We start from the raw sequence: 18,140 nt of genomic DNA on the forward strand, positions 1-18,140 counted from the left end.
AACGGGAGTTTGTGGCCCACTCAGTACAAAAAAGATTAGAGGGAACACTGCCCACAACCTCCTGGCTCAGAGGCAAGAGCGCTATCACTGAGCAAAGGTGATTAAACTCCCCCCCAACCCCAGTAAAAGTCATCTGAAAAATTACTGGAGATACAGCTTTCGACAAACCTGACCATGGGTTACATAAGCAATGCAATATACAGGAAACTTTGGTTTATCCGGAGGTTATATGTCTGGAATACTCGATCCAACGGCAAAAATCAGGAGCCGTTTTCTGTAAGTTTTTTTAGATCTCGTTCTTTTTTATCCCCCCAGTCAGCCACTGCAAGGTCTGTAGCTACAGCAACAGCTTCAGCTACAGACGCTTGCAGCTGCAGCCGACTCTTTAGAAGCTATTGCTAAGCAACAGTGTTTGTTGTCAGATACAGAGATGAAAACCTCTGTATGCTTCAACATTAACTTTGTATGTCCGGCAGTTTTGATAGATCGGCAACACGCCGGTCCCGTCAGTGCCGGATATCACAAAGTTTCCTGTACCGCACATCCACTAACTGAAATGAAAGGGCCTCCAATTGCTAAGGTCTCCGATAAGGGTTGGACGATATACATGATCTAGTTTATTTAAAATAAAAACCGTCAGAACATAATAACCTGCACCAAAACATATGGATCCCCCACCAACAATCTTGACACTACTGGCAAAGACTGCGTTATTCTTCCGGTGTCGCACTCCAATACAGGTGGGCATTAGGATTTTCACATAGTGCGATGAGAAAGCATGGGGTGGCTTTGAGCTCTGCTGGCATTTCTTGGAATTCCAGTGTCATCTCCACTGGCTCTCAAAAACAGTGTTACTTATTAAATGGGATTTCTAAAAGCCATGTCTATGGATCTGACGGGAAGCCTGAATTTCTCAGTAAAGAGAGCTTCCGCTGTAATCTTACAAATGCTGTTTAATTTGCTAGACCTGGATAAAGTCAAAGTAAACTGATAAACATTCTCCTAAAGTACCTTAAAAGCAGTGCATATAGGTGTGGAAGAACAAAACCTCAAAACCTGGTGGACATCAGCAGGACAATCAACTCAAAAATGAAAAATTTAAAACAGAACGTACAGCACAAATAACTTTCAACATTGATACTGCATCACAGCCTGTACTGTCTAATTTGCCTGCAGACTTACTTTCTGAAGTGGAAGAAACGGCAGGAAACTGTCGATTCATCATGATCTTTAAACTTTCGGTAACGCACCAAGCGGCATTCTCGGCACTTGTGTAGGTGCGGCGCAACATTGATGCAGGAGCCATCTTGCAGGAAGGATTCCCCAGACTGCTTCAGCTTTCTCACCTTACATACATCCTTCAAAACCGACTGATCAACAGAAACTGATGGAAAGAAAACTGAATAAGAAACCATAATTTACACATGGAAGAAAAGCAGCCTTCACAGACAAATGTGCCCACCACGGTTATGCTTTTAGCCGCCACTTTTATATTGGTTAGCTATTTCCCTCTTGTCCAGGAAGACCACCACCAGTGCATTGCTCCATCCCCTTTACTTTCAAGTTGGTTTTCTATCATGCTGGGTTCTGCTAAGCAATGCAGAAATCCAGTTGCTGCATTAGTGGAAACATAGGAATTGCAAGGTGAAAAAAGACCCAACGTCCATCTAGTTCGTCGTTTACCATCCTCACATGAGACAATAATAATGCCGTTGTTGACTAATCATGGCAATCAATCTCTATCAATTAGTCTACAACAGACCCAGACACGAGGCGAGGAAAACCTCTTTGGGAACTACAGGTCTAAAGTCACCTGTTCTTATGCTATACTGATGTCTCAAATTGCTCATATACTGATATTTAAGAGACTGGCTTCATCTTCTGATAACGGCAGCACATTCATAGACCCATTTTTCTTCAGTTCCCGTACCATTGATTCCCAGAGTGGTTTTTACTGTGGACTGCAGCTGACCAAGGAAGACCTATGCATCTCCAATTGGCTGCACGACTGAAATATAAAAATGGCTTTTGCTACGCTCAAGCTGCTTCTAACAGTAATCAAAACCCTAATACAAGTGCCTTACCCATTTGTTGTCTGTAGTAATAGTTTTAAAGAAGGAAACACTTCTAGATTCATCCTGTATGTTACTCTTTAAATCTCAATCAAAAATCAGCCACATTTTGAAAATTCTCCCATGGATGTAGCAAATATTCTTATTAAATAAAAAGATTTCAGTACAAGAACTGTATGGTAAGTGAAGGGGTCAGCTTGGACAACATCAGCAAAAGGTAATTCCTTAGTTGTATATGTGGGGTGTAGCCAAGGTACCTATTTTTCTGCAATTTCATTTGTGGCTGACAATGCAACCCTGGCTTTTTGGAAACCTAACTGACCGTAAATGTTCAGGGACCAGGCCCTCCGAACTCATTTAAAAAAAAAATTCTAGCTTTTGGGAAATATGTGCAGGTATACAGATATAAGCAAAGTTCTCTCCTAAATACAGGAAACTTTTGTTTAACCGGAGGTTAAATGTCCGGAAAGCTCTATCTACCGGCAAAATTCAGGAGCCGTTTCCTATAAGTTTTTTTTTACTTCTCATTGCTTTTTCTTTCCCCCCCAGTCAGGCTCTGCAAGGTCTAGCTGAAGCTGTTGCTTAGCTACAGAGACGCTTTTAAGCTGCGGCCGACTGTTTTGAAGCTGTTGCTAAGCAACAGGGTTTGTTGATTCACACGGAGCTCAAAAGCTCCGTATGTTTTAACATTAGCACTGGTTTCTACGGCAGTTTTGATGGTACGGCACCAGCTCGATCCCGTCAGTGCCGGATACCAGAAAGTTTCTTGTAGAACAGCCACAGTTCCAGCCAGGTAGGATCTAACAGTGTAAGCAGTTGTTTGCCTGGCTGGAACCAGAACTACAGCTTTCTGTCTCAGAACGGTAGCAGCATTAATCCACTTCAAATTAGCATTTGAATCACTTAATGTGTCACAAAAAGCAGACGGACCTGCCGCAGAATCTACATTCGCTTGCCACAGAAATTGGCCTTGAAGTGCCACAAAATTCTATGGTGCAGTGTGCACTGAATAGTATTTATAGTCAACACTCGTGGCCCAGAAACAAAGCCACATCCAGAGGGAACGAGTTTAAATTTGAGATATGGGGCCTTCTTGTACACAGCAGCAAGATTCACATGGAGCTAGATGCAAACAGTAGAGTCTGACCACCCAAGCATATTGAATGAACATATAGCTGAATGCAGACTTGGTAACCCTATCCAGACAGCTCAACAAATTAATCCAAACTGCACTGACATGCTCATTAAATCATTCCAGCCAGTACCCTCACCGAGACTGCCACCACATTTAGTGTTTAAATAAAAATATTTCTGATAAACCAGAATCTCAAAAATAAAATTCCAATTCTTTCTCCTCCCAGCATAAACCGATCATTCTGGGTTTCCAGAGCAGTAGGGCAATAGTAGCTCTGGGAGTCATCAGCAGAACCATCTCAAGGTCTCCTCTGCAGCCATGGCTCAGTTGGTACCACTCTCGCCTCTGAGTCACAAGGTTGTGGGTTCAAGTCCCAAAAATCTAGGCTGACACTCCAGTGTAGTACTGAGGAAGTGCTGCACTGTCCGAGGCAGAGTCTTTCAGATGAGACGTTAGAAAGCAGACAAGGCCTCAGTTTAAGGTGGGCGTAAAAGATACCATGGCACTATTTCAAAGAAGAGCAGGGGAGTTATCCCTGGTGTCCTGGCCAATATTTATCCCTCAAGCAATGCTGTTTGTGGGAGCTTGCTGGGCGCAAATTGGCTGCTGCGTTTCCTACATTACAACAGTGACTGCACTTCAAAAAATACTTCATTGGCTGTAAAGTGCTTTGGGACTTCCTGAGACCGTGAAAGGCGCTATATAAATGCAAGTCTTTCTTTTTTGTAACGGAGAGTTTGGGGAACAGCTTACGTAAAAAAAGAAAAGGTATTTAAGGAAAAGGAGGCTGAGGGGAGACTTAATTGAGGTGTATACAATTATGGAGGGGCCTAGATAGAGTGGATAGGAAGGACCTATTTCCCTTTGCAGAGAGATGAATAACCGGGGCATAGATTTAAAGTAATTGGTAGAAGGATTAGAGGGGAGTTGAGGAGAACGTTTTCCACCCAGATGATGGTGGGGATCTGGAACTCACTGCCTGAAAGGGTGGTAGAGGCAGAAACCCTCATCACATTTAAAAAGTACTTGGATATGCACTTGAAGTGCCGTAACCTACAGGGCTAAGGACCAAGTGCTGGAGAGTAGGATTAGGCTGGATAGCTCTTTGTCGCCTGGTACAAACATGATGGGCCAAATGGCCTCCCTGTGCCGTAAATTTCTATGATTCTGTGTAACTTGAATGCCAGTTATGGCCTTTGTTCTGTTTAGATGCTGCTGGCACCAATCAAACAGTACTCCCCAACATTATAAAAGGCACAGAATCCCATGCCTCCAGTGGCATTTGATACCAAACTCTTCAACCGTCCCAGGAGTGGCCAGAGGCAGCAGAAAACACACCCTCCTTTCTGATTTGTAACTAATGTGCCCACACTTACTGGTAATCAAAAAGAGAAAGGGAAGCTCAAAAGGCTCTCTCCTCTAACCAGCTAATATGACAAGTTTCATTTGCAGGAGATAATGCTAAGTTTTATGTACCTCATGTACACCAGCTGTGGGTTTTTCAGAAATATATTGATGGCAAGACACCCGTAAAAGAAAGAAATGCAAATGTTTCACAGCATTGGTCCATTTAAAAAGAGTGACAATGAACTCCCTAAAATACACACTTCACCATTAATTATTAATGAAGTCGTTCTGTGGTCCCAATAAAGAATGCTACGATGTCTGGAAATACTGGTCTCCAGTCTAACGGAGTTGAAACATCATTAGTTCTATGGACAAGTAAATTGAGTCTAGTGGAATGTCAATTGCTGATCCCAGAATGGTGTACTCATCAGTAAACAACTTGTACAGGTTCATTTTACTTCGTGATCAAACAATAACAAAGAAAAAGGATAACTAAGCTGCTCCCTTCACCGCAGCTATTGCAAATTCAACTACTTAATTACTGAGGCTGCACGTTCAGAAATATTTCACGGTTTTACTTTTTATTTATAGTGCTGTAAACTCACTTTTTGGTGGTCTTCCTCGAGGCCGTCCTCTTCCACGCCCTCGTCCCTTCCCTGTTTGTTCTTTATTCCCTTCGCCGTTCGGCTCTCTCCTTTCATGCACGTAAGATAGGTAACCCTTTAAACCAGTTTTCGATTGCAATCGCATATGCACCTCAGAATCACTGAGGTCTGATAAATCACTGTCGGAAGCCGAATCCGACTCCTGCTTGATACCCAAGCTCCTTTCATCCAAAGAAAATCTCCTCTGGTCAAATTGGGACTGCTGAGTGGATGAACCATCAAGGCCATTATCAGATGGACTGATGGCAAATGGGGGCTGTTGCTGCTTGCCAGAATGGGGAGTGTCTGAGAAAGCTCGAAGACGTGGATTGTCTGGAGTTACAGAACTAGAAATAGGGATCGAAAGGTTTCCTGAACTTTGATCCCCAGTTGGGCTAGTGGATAAGGTTGGCATCTCAATATTGCTTGCAGCAAATTGGGTTTCTGGGGAGTCTGGTCTAGTAGTACCCAAAACTGCTGCCTTTTGAGTAGAAGAGGAAAATGGGGATGAAAAGGTCTTTGGAAGCTCAGTTTTGCTGCAGCCTACATCTAATGCCATCTTCTCAGGCTTCTTCCAGTTAATCAACAATGGGGGCTTCACAATAACTGATGCAGGAGCAGAAGCCGCGGGTCTTATTAAGTCACTTCTGAACAGACTTGAGTGTGACCTGTTAGTGGGTAAACTATCCCCATTTCCCTTTAGATCTGCAAACCCAAGGAATGGATTCCCTGATGGAATGGTAGGCATTTCCTCCTTCAGAAGGTCTGGTGGTTGAACTGACTGAAGAAACTGGAGGCTTGAAGCACTCCTTGGAAAAGCTGGAGTTAGAGTTGGCATAGCTTCAGCAGCCCCAAGAGGGTTCTTTCTCTCAGCATCTTGTCCATGTTTACCTCCTGCATCCAACCCAACAGCAGAAGTTCCAATGGCCTGAGTCATACCACTTTTCTGACCAGTGGCACTGGAAGCCATTTTGAAGGAATTGAAGCTTAGAGGGTCATTGGATAAGCTTTCAGAAATTTCAGTGAAGTAGTTGCTCTGTGGAACATTCGGAGGCATGCACTGGAAAAACAAGTTATTCGACAAGCTGCCCGAGTCCATGGAGATTTTGTTGCCAGCTTTATTCCCAGATTCATCGGTCACATTCCTGCCAAACCCAAATCCAAAGGGTTTGCTCTCTTGGACAAATGTTCCATTTGTTCCCTCATTACCATTTCTCTTTGGCTCTTCCATAAGGACTTGATTCTTATCTGATATTTGAAGTGCACTGTCTTCAGTTAAAGCTCCCTCTTTTAGAGTTTGGCAAGGATCTCCAAACCATTTCTTCAGTGCTTCCCTAAAATCACAACAAAAGGTACTCGCATTAATCAAAAAAGTTTGAAATTGAATTAGCAGACTATAAGTACATCGCAACATTGCAACATAAAAGTGTTTGAGAAAGTTCATCAAAAGGGTTTCAATTTTTCAAAACTATTAACCAATAATCTTATTCAAGAAAGGTATACAGCTGTGAGATACTGAAATAAAGTCAAAAGCTATGAGCAGCTACTTAATATAGGCAAACACTATCTAGTGGGTTTCCTTAAAGGGTCATTATATTCCACCACTGAGAAACTTTCATATGTTTGAGAACATAAGAAATAGGAGCAGTCGGCCCTTCAAGCCTACTCCGCCATTCATGGCTGATCTTCTACCTCAACTCCACCATCCCACACTATCCTCATCTCCCTAGATTCCCTTAGTATCCAAAAATCTATCAATCTCTCTCTTGATTATACTCAACGACTGAGCATCCACAGTAAGTTTATTTTTTAATCTGAAAACCATCAGCACCGGTACCCTCATACCCCAGCACTTGGAAACAACCAGGTAAAAGTCCAAAATGAAGGGACATTCCATCTCAGCAGCGCTCAGAGCACAAGGGCTTCCTCAACAGCATAATGGCTGTTGTTAACTGCATGGCAGTACGCCAGACTAGAATCCCCAGGAAACTTTCCAGTTTCCCCACAAGCTGTAACTTTTGGCTTGCATCATCAGTAACAGTTTGGTCTGCTGACAAATGACTGCTACCTGTTCATTTAAATAGCAAGAGTGATAGAAACATGGTTAGAAAATGATTGCGGTTGTGGGTAAGGAATAGCAAAGGGGGGGGGGGGGGGTTCAAACCAATCTGGATGATTCACCCTCATTTGGAACGTTAAACCTCAAGATTTAGAGAAGCAAGAATAAACAAAGCCTGCCTTTTTAGTTGGTTTTGTTTAGATTTGCTAAATCTAGAGTTCCTGCCATTATGAACATTGCTGTGGCTTCAGTATTTAAAGCCAAAGAATTGACAGGGCCACTGTATCAGCTTATCCCACAGCCTGCACTTTTTGCTCTAGCCTCCTTCAAGTAGATTTAGTGGGACATATCTGGGACACAAATCCTCTAGTTCTGACTATAAAAAGAGCATAAAAATAGGTCATCGGTTTCTAAAAAGACTCTCACAATTTCCAGCAGACTGTGTGCATGGGCAAGATTATTTTGTTTTTAAACACTTCAGGCTTCTTTTTCAACCCACAGAAGTCACATACTAGATAGGTTCCCGGAAAAAGATGTGAAAAGCAATTTGGAGAATAGAAAAGCCATCTGTGGCTGTGATTTTTTGCTATCAAGGGCATATTTTTCCCTCCTTCTGGTGAAATGAGGCATGAATAAAATACAACAGGGTGGTTTCATCAGCAGATAAAACCCAACTCCAAAGACACAGCCACTTTCTATGGTGCGAGAGGCAGAGACAACAACGAGCAAAAGAGGCTAGGATCAGGGAAACCAAGAGAAGCAAGAATGGATTATTAAATGCTTCCCTGGCTATTTCTGGATATGCGGAAATAAAACCTTATTTCAAGGTATCTCTAATAAGAACCTTACTGAACGCAGTCTAAACAAGATTCTCTCAAGTTGCAACTTAACACTGAATTGCACAGCCACACAAGTTTAAATGTTCAATGCTTTTCTATTTGTAAATGACAATAGGCAGTTAGTTACAAATGAACCTAAAACATTAAGAGAGTACCAACAAGTATTATGCAGATTGTGCGCACAATACCAGGTTTTCCTCACCCTTTAGCAGTACCGCATGCTACTGCCTGCTCTCCTGTTGATAAGGACGGGTCCTTTGAGGTCCCCAATGCTGAAGAATTTCCCATAGGTTTTTCTGATCCAGGAGCAGGTGAGCTGGATGCCTGTAGATTTTTACCTCCCTGAAATTGAGAAACAATAGTTTGGAAATTGAAGTGCATAAAGTAAAAGACCATTAAGAGAGACACTGGGTCTGCTTCTGGGGAAGGTGGGACCTGTACAAGTCGGACAGGTTGTACCTGAACCAGAACGGGACCAACATCCTTGCCGGGAGGTTTGCTAGTGCTGTTGGCAGGGGGTTTAAACTAACTTGGCAGGGGGATGGGATACAGAGTGGAGCTATAGTAGGGGGTGCTGCACAGCCAATATAGAAGAAAAAACAAGTCAGTCTGGAAGGCAGAGCAAATATGCAACAGCACAAGGGAGTATGGCAAGGCTGGATGGCATTTATTTTAATGCAAGGAGTCTTGCGAGTAAGGCAGATGAATTGAAGTTGTTGATGAACACATGGGAGTATGATACTGTTGCTATCACAGAGGCATGATTGACGGAGGGGCAGGAGTGGCAGCTCAATATTCCGGGGTATAGAATCTTCAGGCGAGACAGAGTGGGGTGTAAAAGAGGAGGGGGTGCCGCAATATTAATCAAGGAGTCAATTACTGCAGTAAGGAGAGATGATATCTTAGCAGGTTCCTCTAAATGAGGCTATATGGGTAGAACTTAAAAACAAAAAGGGGGTAAGCTGGGAGTGTACTATCGGCCCCCAAACAGTCAGGGGGAGATAGAAGAACAGATATGTAGGCAAATCTCAGAGAAGTGTAGAAATAGGGTAATAATAGTGGGGGATTTCAACTTCCCCAATGTTAACTGGGATAGTCAGTGTGAAAGGTCTTAGAGGGTGTGCATCCAGAAGAGCTTTTTGAGCCAGCATGTAGAAAGTCCTACAAGAGAGGGGGCGGTACGGGACCTAATTCTAGGGAATGTAGCCAGGCAAGTGGTAGAAGTGTCAGTAGGAGAGCGTTTTGGTGACAGTGACCATAATTCGGTGAGATTTAAGGTAGTCATGGAAAAGGACAAAGATGGACTGGAAATAAAGGTTCTAAATTGGGGGGACGGCCGATTTTAATATGATAAGGCAGGATCTGGCCAAAGTGGACTGGGATCAGCTACTTGTAGGAAAATCCACATCAGAGCAGTGGGAGTCTTTCAGAAAGGAAATAGAGCGAGTACAATGCCAACATGTTCCTGTAAAGGTCAAGGGTGGGACCAACAAGTCCAGGGAACCCTGGATGTCAAGGGATATACAAGAATGGATTAGGAAAAAAAGGGAGGCTTTTGGAAGATACAAAGGACTAAAAACAGTGGAAGCCCTAGAGGAGTAAAGTGCAGGAGGTAATTTAAAAAAAAAAATTAGGAGAGCGAAAAGGGGGCATGAATAAACACTGGCGGGCAAAATAAAGGAAAATCCCAAGGTGTTTTATAAGTATAATAAGGGCAAGAGGATAACCAGGGAAAGAGTAGGGCCCATTCGGGACCAAAGTAGCAATGTGTGTGTAGAGCCGGAAGATGTAGGTGAGGTTGTAACTGAATTATTTTGCATGTGTTCACTATGGAGAAGGACGATATAAGCATAGAAATCAGGCAGGGGGATTGTGATATACTTGAACAAATTAGTATTGAGGGGGAGGAGGTACTAGCGGTTTTAGTGAGCTTAAAAGTGGATAAATCCCCAGGCCCAGACGAGATGTATCCCAGGCTGCTGTGTGAGGCAAGGGAGGAGATTGCAGGGGCTCTGACACGAATTTTCAGAACCTCTCTGGCCACTGGGGAGGTGCCAGAGGACTGGAGGACAGCTAACGTAGTACCATTATTCAAGAAGGGTAGTAGGGATAAACCAGGGAATTACAGGCCAGTGAGCCTAACATCAGTGGTAAGGAAATTATTGGAAAAAATTCTGAGGGACAGAATTAGTCTCCACTTGGAGAGGCAAGGATTAATCAAGGATAGTCAGCATGGCTTTGTCAGGGGGAGATCGTGTCTAACCAATTTGATTGAATTTTTTGAGGGGCTGACTAGGTGCGTGGATGAGGGTACTGCAGTTGATGTAGTTTACATGGACTTCAGTAAGGCTCTTGACAAAGTCCCGCATGAGAGACTGGTCAAGAAGGTAAGAGCCCATGAGATCCAGGGCAATTTGGCATATTGGATCCAAAATTGGCTTAGTGGCAGGAGGCAGAGGGTGATGGTCAAAGGTTGTTTTTGTGACTGGAAGTCTGTGTCCAGTGGTGTACTGCAGGGATCAGTGCTGGGTTCCTTGCTGTTTGTAGTGTACATTAATGATTTAGATATGAATGTAGGAGGTATGATCAGTAAGTTTGCAGATGACACGAAAATTGGTGGAGTGGTAAATAGCGAGGAGGGAAGCCTCAGGCTACCAGACGATGTAGACGGGTTGGTCAGATGGGCAGAACAGTGGCAAATGGAATTTAACCCTGAAAAATGTGAAGTGATGCATTTTGGGAGGACTAACAAGGCAAGGGAATACACAATGAATGGTAGGACCCTAGGAAAGATAGAGGATCAGAGGGACCTTGGTGTGCATGTACATAGATCCCTGAAGGCAGCAGGGCAGGTAGATAAGGTGGTTAAGGTGGCATATGGGATACTTGCCTTCATTAGCCGAGGCATAGAATATAAGAGCCGGGAGGTTATGATGGAGCTGTACAAAATGCTAGTTAGGCCACAGCTGGAATACTGTGTGCAGTTCTGGTCGCCACACTATGGGAAGGATGTGATTGCATTAGAGAGGGTGCAGAGGAGATTCACCAGGATGTTACCTGGGCTGGAGCATTTCAGCTATGGAGGCTGGACAGGTTGGGGTTGTTTTCCTTAGAGCAGAGAAGGTTGAGGGGGGACCTGATTGAGGTGTACAAAATTATGAGGGGCATAGATAGGGTAGATAGGAACTTTTCCCCTTAGTAGAGGGGTCAATAACCAAGGGGCATAGTTTCAAGGTAAGAGGCAGGAGGTTTAGAGGGGATTTGAGGAAAAACTTTTTCACCCAGAGGGTGGTTGGAATCTGGAACTCACTGCCTGAAAGGGTGGTAGAGGCAGGAACCCTCACAACATTCAAGAAGCATTTAGATGAGCACTTGAAATGCCATAGCATACAAGGCTACGGACCAAGTGCTGGAAAATGGGATTAGAATAGCTCGGGCTTGATGGCCAGTGCAGACATGATGGGCCGAAGAGCCACTTTCTGTGCTGTATAACTCTGACTCTACAAATATTTGTAACTTGCAATCTGACCAACACTTCTGAATTAAAACTATCAGAACATTTTCAAATTTCTTACACATCCAACAGATACAAGGGCAGAGAATAGAAAATGTCATAAGTATCAAAATGTGAATGTTGGAGGTCTTCCACACTGCCATTTTCACAAGGGCAAAAAAGAGCACTTGAATCAGAATTAATGATCTACGTACACATTATGCTCATTTAATATTCTCTTGAAAAAAAATATTTTGAGAAGGGGATCACACACAATATATCCTTATATAAAAAGATAATTATAATTGATGCACAACATAACAGTTCACATGGAATAAATAGAACAGAAAGATTAGCAAAAACTAAGACAGCAGATCATCTGTCTTGGATTAAGAACATAAGAAATAGGAGCAGGAGTCATATGGCCCTTCGAGCCTGCTCCACCATTCCATAAGATCATGGCTGATCTTCGACCTCAACTCCACTTTCCCACCCGATCCCCATATCCTTTCATTTCCTTAGTATCCAAAAATCTATCGATCTCAGTCTTGCATATAAAAGAAAAAAGACACTTTTTTCATTTGTTCATGGGATGAGTTACTGGCAAGGCCGGCATTTATTGCCCATTCCTAATTGCCCGAGATGGTGGTGGTGAGGCGCCTTTTTGAACCGCTGCAGTCTTTGTGGTAAAGTTACTCCCACAGTGCTGACTTTGTCGCAGTGGTTTGGTACAACTGAGTGGCTCGCTAAGCCATTTCAGAGGGCAGTTAATAGTCACCCACATTGCTGTGGGTCTGGTGTAAGAATGGCAGGTTTCCTTCCCTAAAGGACATCAGTGGACTAGTTGGGTTATTACGACAATCCAGTAGTTTCATGGTCACCATTACCGACACTAGGTTAATTCCAGATTAATTTAATTAACTGAATTTAAATCCCCCAGCTGCCACGGTGGGATTTGTATCACGTCTCCGGGTTACTAGTCCAGTAACATAACCACTACGCTACTGTACCCCTTCTATGTATATGGCCCCTCGAGCCTGCTCCGCCATTCAATAAGATCATGGCTGATCATTGACCTCAACTCCACTTTCCTGCCCGATCTCCATATCCCTCGATTCCCCAGGAGTCCAAAAATCCATCTATCTCAGCCTTGAATATACTCAAAGACTCAGCATCCACAGCCCTCTGGGACTGAGAATTCCAAAGATTCACAACCCGAGTGAAAAAATAGCCTACTCTTTATCCTGAGACTATGCCCCCTAGTTCTAGACACTCCAGCCAGGGGAAACAACCTCTCAGCATCTACCCTGTCAATCCTCGTCAGAATCTTGTATGTTTCAATGAGATCACCTCTCATTCTTCTAAACTCCAGAGAGTATAGGCCCATTCTACACAATCTCTCATCATAGGACAGCCCTCTCATCCCAGCAATCAATCTAGTGAACCTTTGTTGCACCGCCTCCCAAGGCAAGTATACCCTTCCTTAGATAAAGAGACCAAAACTGTGCACAGTACTCCAGGTGTGGTCTCACCAGAGCCCTGTACAATTGTAGCAAGACTTCCTTACTCTTATACTCCAACCCCCTTGCAATAAAGGCCAACATGCCATTTGCCTTCCTTATTGCTTGCTGTACTTGCATGCTAGCTTTCTGTGTTTCTTGCACGAGGACACCCAAATCTCTCTGAACACCAACATTTAAAAGTTTCTCACCATTTAAAAAAATATTCTGTTTTTCTATTCTTCCTACCAAAGTGAATAACCTCACATTTCCCTACATTATACTCCATCTGCCACCTTACTGCCCACTCACTTAGTCTGTCTGTATCCCTTTGCAGACTCTGTGTTCTCCTCATAGCTTACTGCCCCACCTAGCTTTGTATCAACAACAAACTTGGATATATTACACTTAGTCCCTTCATCTAGGTCATTAATATAGATTGTAAATAGCCAAGGCCCCTTTCACAACCACTGGATGTCCCAAAGCGCTTTACAGCCAATGAAGTACTTTTTTTTTTGAAGTGTAGTCACTGTTGTAATGTAGGAAACACAGCAGCCAAATTGCACACAGCAAGCGCCCACAAATAGCAATGTGATAATGACCAGATAATCTGGGGGTTTTCGTGCTGTTGATCGAGGGATAAATATTGACTGGGACATCAGGGAAAACTCCCCTGCTCCTCTTCGAAATAGTGCCATAGGATCTTTTACGTCCACCTGAGGGCAGTCGGGGCCGCGGTTTAACGTCTCAGCCGATAGCGAGCACCTCCAACAGTGCAGCTTTGGAGTGTCAGGCTGGATTATTGTGCTCCCTGGAGTGGGACTTGAACCCACAACCTTCTGACTCAAAGGCAAGGGTGCTACCAACTGAGCCACAGCTGACACTATATACTCAACAACTGAGCTTCCACAGCCCTGTGCGTTACAGAATTCCAAAGACTCATTACCTTCTAAGGGAAGAAATTTCTCCTCATCTCAGTCCTAAATGACCGACCCCTTATCCTGAGACTATGCCCCATAGTTCTGGACTGCCAGACAGGGGAAACAGCCTCTCAGCATCTACCCTGTCAAGCCCCCTCAGAATCTAATGTTTCAATGAGATCACCTCTCATTCTTCTAAACTCCAGACAGTATAGGCCCATTCTACTCAATCTCTCCTCACTGGGCAACTCTCTCATCCCAGGAATCAATCTAGTGAACGTTTGTTGCACCACCTCCAAGGCAAGTACTGTATATCCTTCCTTAGTTACGCAGACCAAAACTGTACAATTGCAGCAAGACTTCCTTATTCTTGTACTCCAACTCTCTGGCAATAAAGGCCAACATACCATTTGCCTTCCTACTTGCTTGCTGTACCTGCATGATAACTTTGTGTTTTGTGTACAAGGATCCCCAAATCCCGCTGAACACCAACATGGAATAGTTTCTCACCGTTTAAAAAATAATATTTTTCCATTTTTCCTACCAAAATGAATAACTTTACATTTCCCCACATTATACTCCGTCTGCCATCTTCTTGCCCACTCACTTAACCTGTCTATATCCCTTTGCAGACTCTTTAGCCCGGATTTTGCGGTGGGTAATGACAGCGAACTGTCAGCATTTGCTGTCATTACCCCTCTGAAACTGACCATAACGTCATAATTTAGCGCACCTAACACAGAAATCCTGAAGTTGCGATCAGTCATTCACTACTCCAGCACAGGCTGCGCTGTGGATCCCCCCACCAATAGTCAGCAATCATCGTAAGCAGTGAAATCAGTGAAACTGACGAAAACTTGGGCTTTTCTGCGCTAATATTGCTGTTAAATACCCCAATAAATGTTAAGCCTTGCTGGAATAGGTCTAACTGAGGTTCTAACAGCTTACTGACTGCAAAACAAATGTTATGGCCCTAAAAAGAAAGTAATTTTAAAATTTGTGGCGTGTCAAATTTCACCATTATGATAAAAATTAGTTTTTTTAAATGTTTATTCATGCTTTTCAGATTCTACCTTAACCCCATGTGAAAATACCAACCTTTATTTTGCTTTCTGCCTCATTTTTAAAAAGTGGGGATAAAAGCAGCTGTCTGATTTGCTGTTTGTGAGAATTCTTCAATGTGATTGGCTGCTTAGACAGCTTGTTGACATCACTGCAGCTCTTTGCAGGGAATTTCCATTACACAGCGCTACAATGAATTGCACGTTGAGAAAGGCAAACTTCCCATCACAGAGACCATGAGATCTCTGTGGGCAGCTTTCTTTGGGGCCAGCGGCGAGCTTCACCACTGACTGCAAGTTACGGACCTATGTGCCCGTCTCACAGCTTACTTCCCCACCTAGCTTTGTATCGCCAACAAACTTGGATACAATACACTCGGTCCCTTCATCCAAGTCATTAATATAGATTGTAAATAGCTGAGGCCCAAGCACTGATCCTTGCGGTACCCGACTAGTTACAGCCTGCCAACTGGAAAATGACCCATTTATTCCTACTCTCCATTTTCTGTCCTTTAACTAATCCTCTATCCATGCTAATATATCACCCCAACCCCGTGAGCTGTTATCCTGTCTAACAACCTTTTGTGCGGCACCTTATCGAATGCCTTTTGAAAATCCAAATATACTATACCATCCATTGGTTTCTGTTTATCTACCCTGCTAGTTAAATCCTCAACAAACTCTGGTAAATTTGTTGAACACAATTTCTTTTTCATAAAACCATGTTGTGTTGAGATTAACATATCTCTGGTCTTTCAAATAATCAGGATCGAGTGCAAACCAATATGGTGAGTATATTGCATTTAATCGGAGTTTAAGACAGAATATAACAGACTAGTTATACAGCAAAAACATACGACCGTGACAAGCAGCTGGTCCCAATCAGACAGACGGCTGGCCTATGCGAACAGCCCTTCGGTTTACGGGCTTTCTCCCTCTCTTCTAGAACCGCCAAGAGTGTTAAACTAGGGTCAACAAGGGGTCAGCCTCAGAAGAGTGTTAGACCATTGATCACTCTTGGAAGCGCTCCACTTCACCGTCTGTGCCAAGGGCTTTTCGGGTCTTGCTTTTATTCTCTTTTTAGGGATGGACCTGATGTAGAATATTGACAAGACCATTTAACCTGTAAGGGTTCCTCTTAAACCAAGGTGCCCAATGGTATGTCGAGTTCTTTGTCTTAACTTTCAGATGAAAACCCTCCCCTAAGGGGTCTCATGCTTTTCCCTCATATGTCTTTCCTGTTTATACATTCTGATGAAGGCCCATCCATTTGAATTCCTCTTATCTCTCCCATCCTTATCCTCCCAAGTTTAGAGTCAGACATGTCATTCTCGGCCTTCAGATGTTCGTAGCTGCTTGTTATCAGTTACAGGTATTTATGTTCAAGCAGCTTAGCAAAACTAACTATTTCATTCCATGATCAGACTATTGTACCAGGGAATGAATCATTAAATTCCCAAAGATATCCTCTATTCTATTCTCATACACTGGTTAACTTGTGCATTTTAAAGCAGCTTTGTTAAACAAAGTCAAAATCCTAACTTAGCATTATAATATGGTTATTAGGAGTAATGGAAGAAACATAGGCGTTGGGCCTTAGTTTGGTCAAATTAAAGATACATTAAACAAAGTTGAAATCCTAACTTACAAACAGCAGATAGCTAGCCTGGGAAGCAAGGTCATGTGTGACTTGCCATGGTGCAGAATGTTATAACATCCGCAGGGAACCAAAAACAAACAAATTCTAATACTAGTCTGAAGAGACACTTTTGTCTCAAGTTCTAATACAAGCATCTAAACACAGTATTATTCGCGTCATAATTTCATTCGCATAACCATATACATTTTAGGTCCCCTAATTTCTAACACTTGACTCTGCCTAATCAGATTATGATTTTCTAAGTGCCCTAAGCAGTGGCATCTGTTTATGCATTGAAAATGCTGGCCCAGACCATCAAGCCTCCTGAACTGCAACAGGATAACTCTGACCAACATTCCCTTTAAGCTGCGTGGCCGCACAGCGCTCCAGGGATCCCGCCCAGCTGTCTTCTCAATGCAAAAATTGCGAGTGGTATTTTGAAGGGGCCGCGCACCAAAAAAAAAATTACAGGGAACATTGACTTTGCCCCTTCAAAATGCCAGCAATCATCTTTTCAGAAGGCCTTTGATAAAGTCCCACATAAGAGGTTAGTGTGCAAAATTAAAGCACATGGGATTGGGGGTAATATACTGGCATTGATTGAAAATTGGTTAACAGACAGGAAACAGAGTAGGAATAAATGGGTCTTTTTCAGGGTGGCAGGTGGTGACTAGTGGGGTACTGCAGGGATCAGTGCTTGGGCCCCAGCTAGTCACAATATATATCAATAATTTGGATGAGGGAACCAAATGTCACATTTCCAAGTTTCTTGACGACACAAAACTAGGTGGGATTGTGAGTTGTGAGGAGGATGCAAAGAGGCTTCAAGGCGATTTAGACAAGTTGAGTGAGTGGGCAAATACATGGCAGATGCAGCATAACGTGGATAAATGTGAAGTTAACCACTTTGGCAGGAAAAACAGAAAGGCAGAGTATTATTTAAATGGTGATAAATTGGGAAATGTTGATGTATAGAGGGACCTGGGTGTCCTTGTACACCAGTCACTGAAAGCAAACATGCAGGTGCAGCAAGCAGTTAGGAAGGCAAATGGTATGTTGGCCTCCATTCCAAGAGGATTTGAGTACAGGAGCAAGGATGTCTTACTAGTTATACATGGCCTTGGTAAGACCACACCTGAAGTACTGTGTGCAGTTTTGGTCTCCTTCCCAAAAAAGGATATACTTGCCATAGAGGGAGTGCAGCAAAGCTTCACCAGACTGATTCCTGGGATGGCAGGACTGTCATATGAGGAGAGATTGGGTCGACTAGGCCTGTATTCGCTGGAGTTTAGAAGAATGAGAGGGGATCTCATTGAAACGTATAAAATTCTGACAGGGCTAGACAGACTGGATGCAGGGAGGATGTTTCCCCTGGCTGGGGGGTCTAGGATGAGGTGTCACAGTCTCAGGATACAGGGTAGGACATTTAAGA

At 43.3% G+C, this 18,140-nt stretch overlaps 1 protein-coding gene across 3 annotated transcripts in view; it reads right to left on the minus strand.

The window, feature by feature from the left end:
* Positions 1 to 18,140, minus strand: part of kdm3b (lysine (K)-specific demethylase 3B) — a 179,244-nt gene that overhangs the window by 82,341 nt on the left and 78,763 nt on the right. For 2 of the 3 annotated variants that reach the window (XM_085995468.1, XM_085995466.1), the window contains exons 9-11: positions 8,299 to 8,438; positions 5,160 to 6,532; positions 1,183 to 1,399 (exon numbers count right to left, since the gene is read on the minus strand). In XM_085995468.1, coding sequence (XP_085851594.1) covers positions 1,183 to 1,399; positions 5,160 to 6,532; positions 8,299 to 8,438 — 1,730 coding nt within the window. The remainder of the gene's footprint in view (positions 1 to 1,182; positions 1,400 to 5,159; positions 6,533 to 8,298; positions 8,439 to 18,140) is intronic. The other variant, XM_085995467.1, reaches the window with a different exon arrangement.

This window comes from Somniosus microcephalus, chromosome 8, assembly GCF_052327205.1.
Source record: "Somniosus microcephalus isolate GS21.2 chromosome 8, FLI_Smic_1.0, whole genome shotgun sequence".
NCBI lineage: Eukaryota > Metazoa > Chordata > Chondrichthyes > Squaliformes > Somniosidae > Somniosus > Somniosus microcephalus.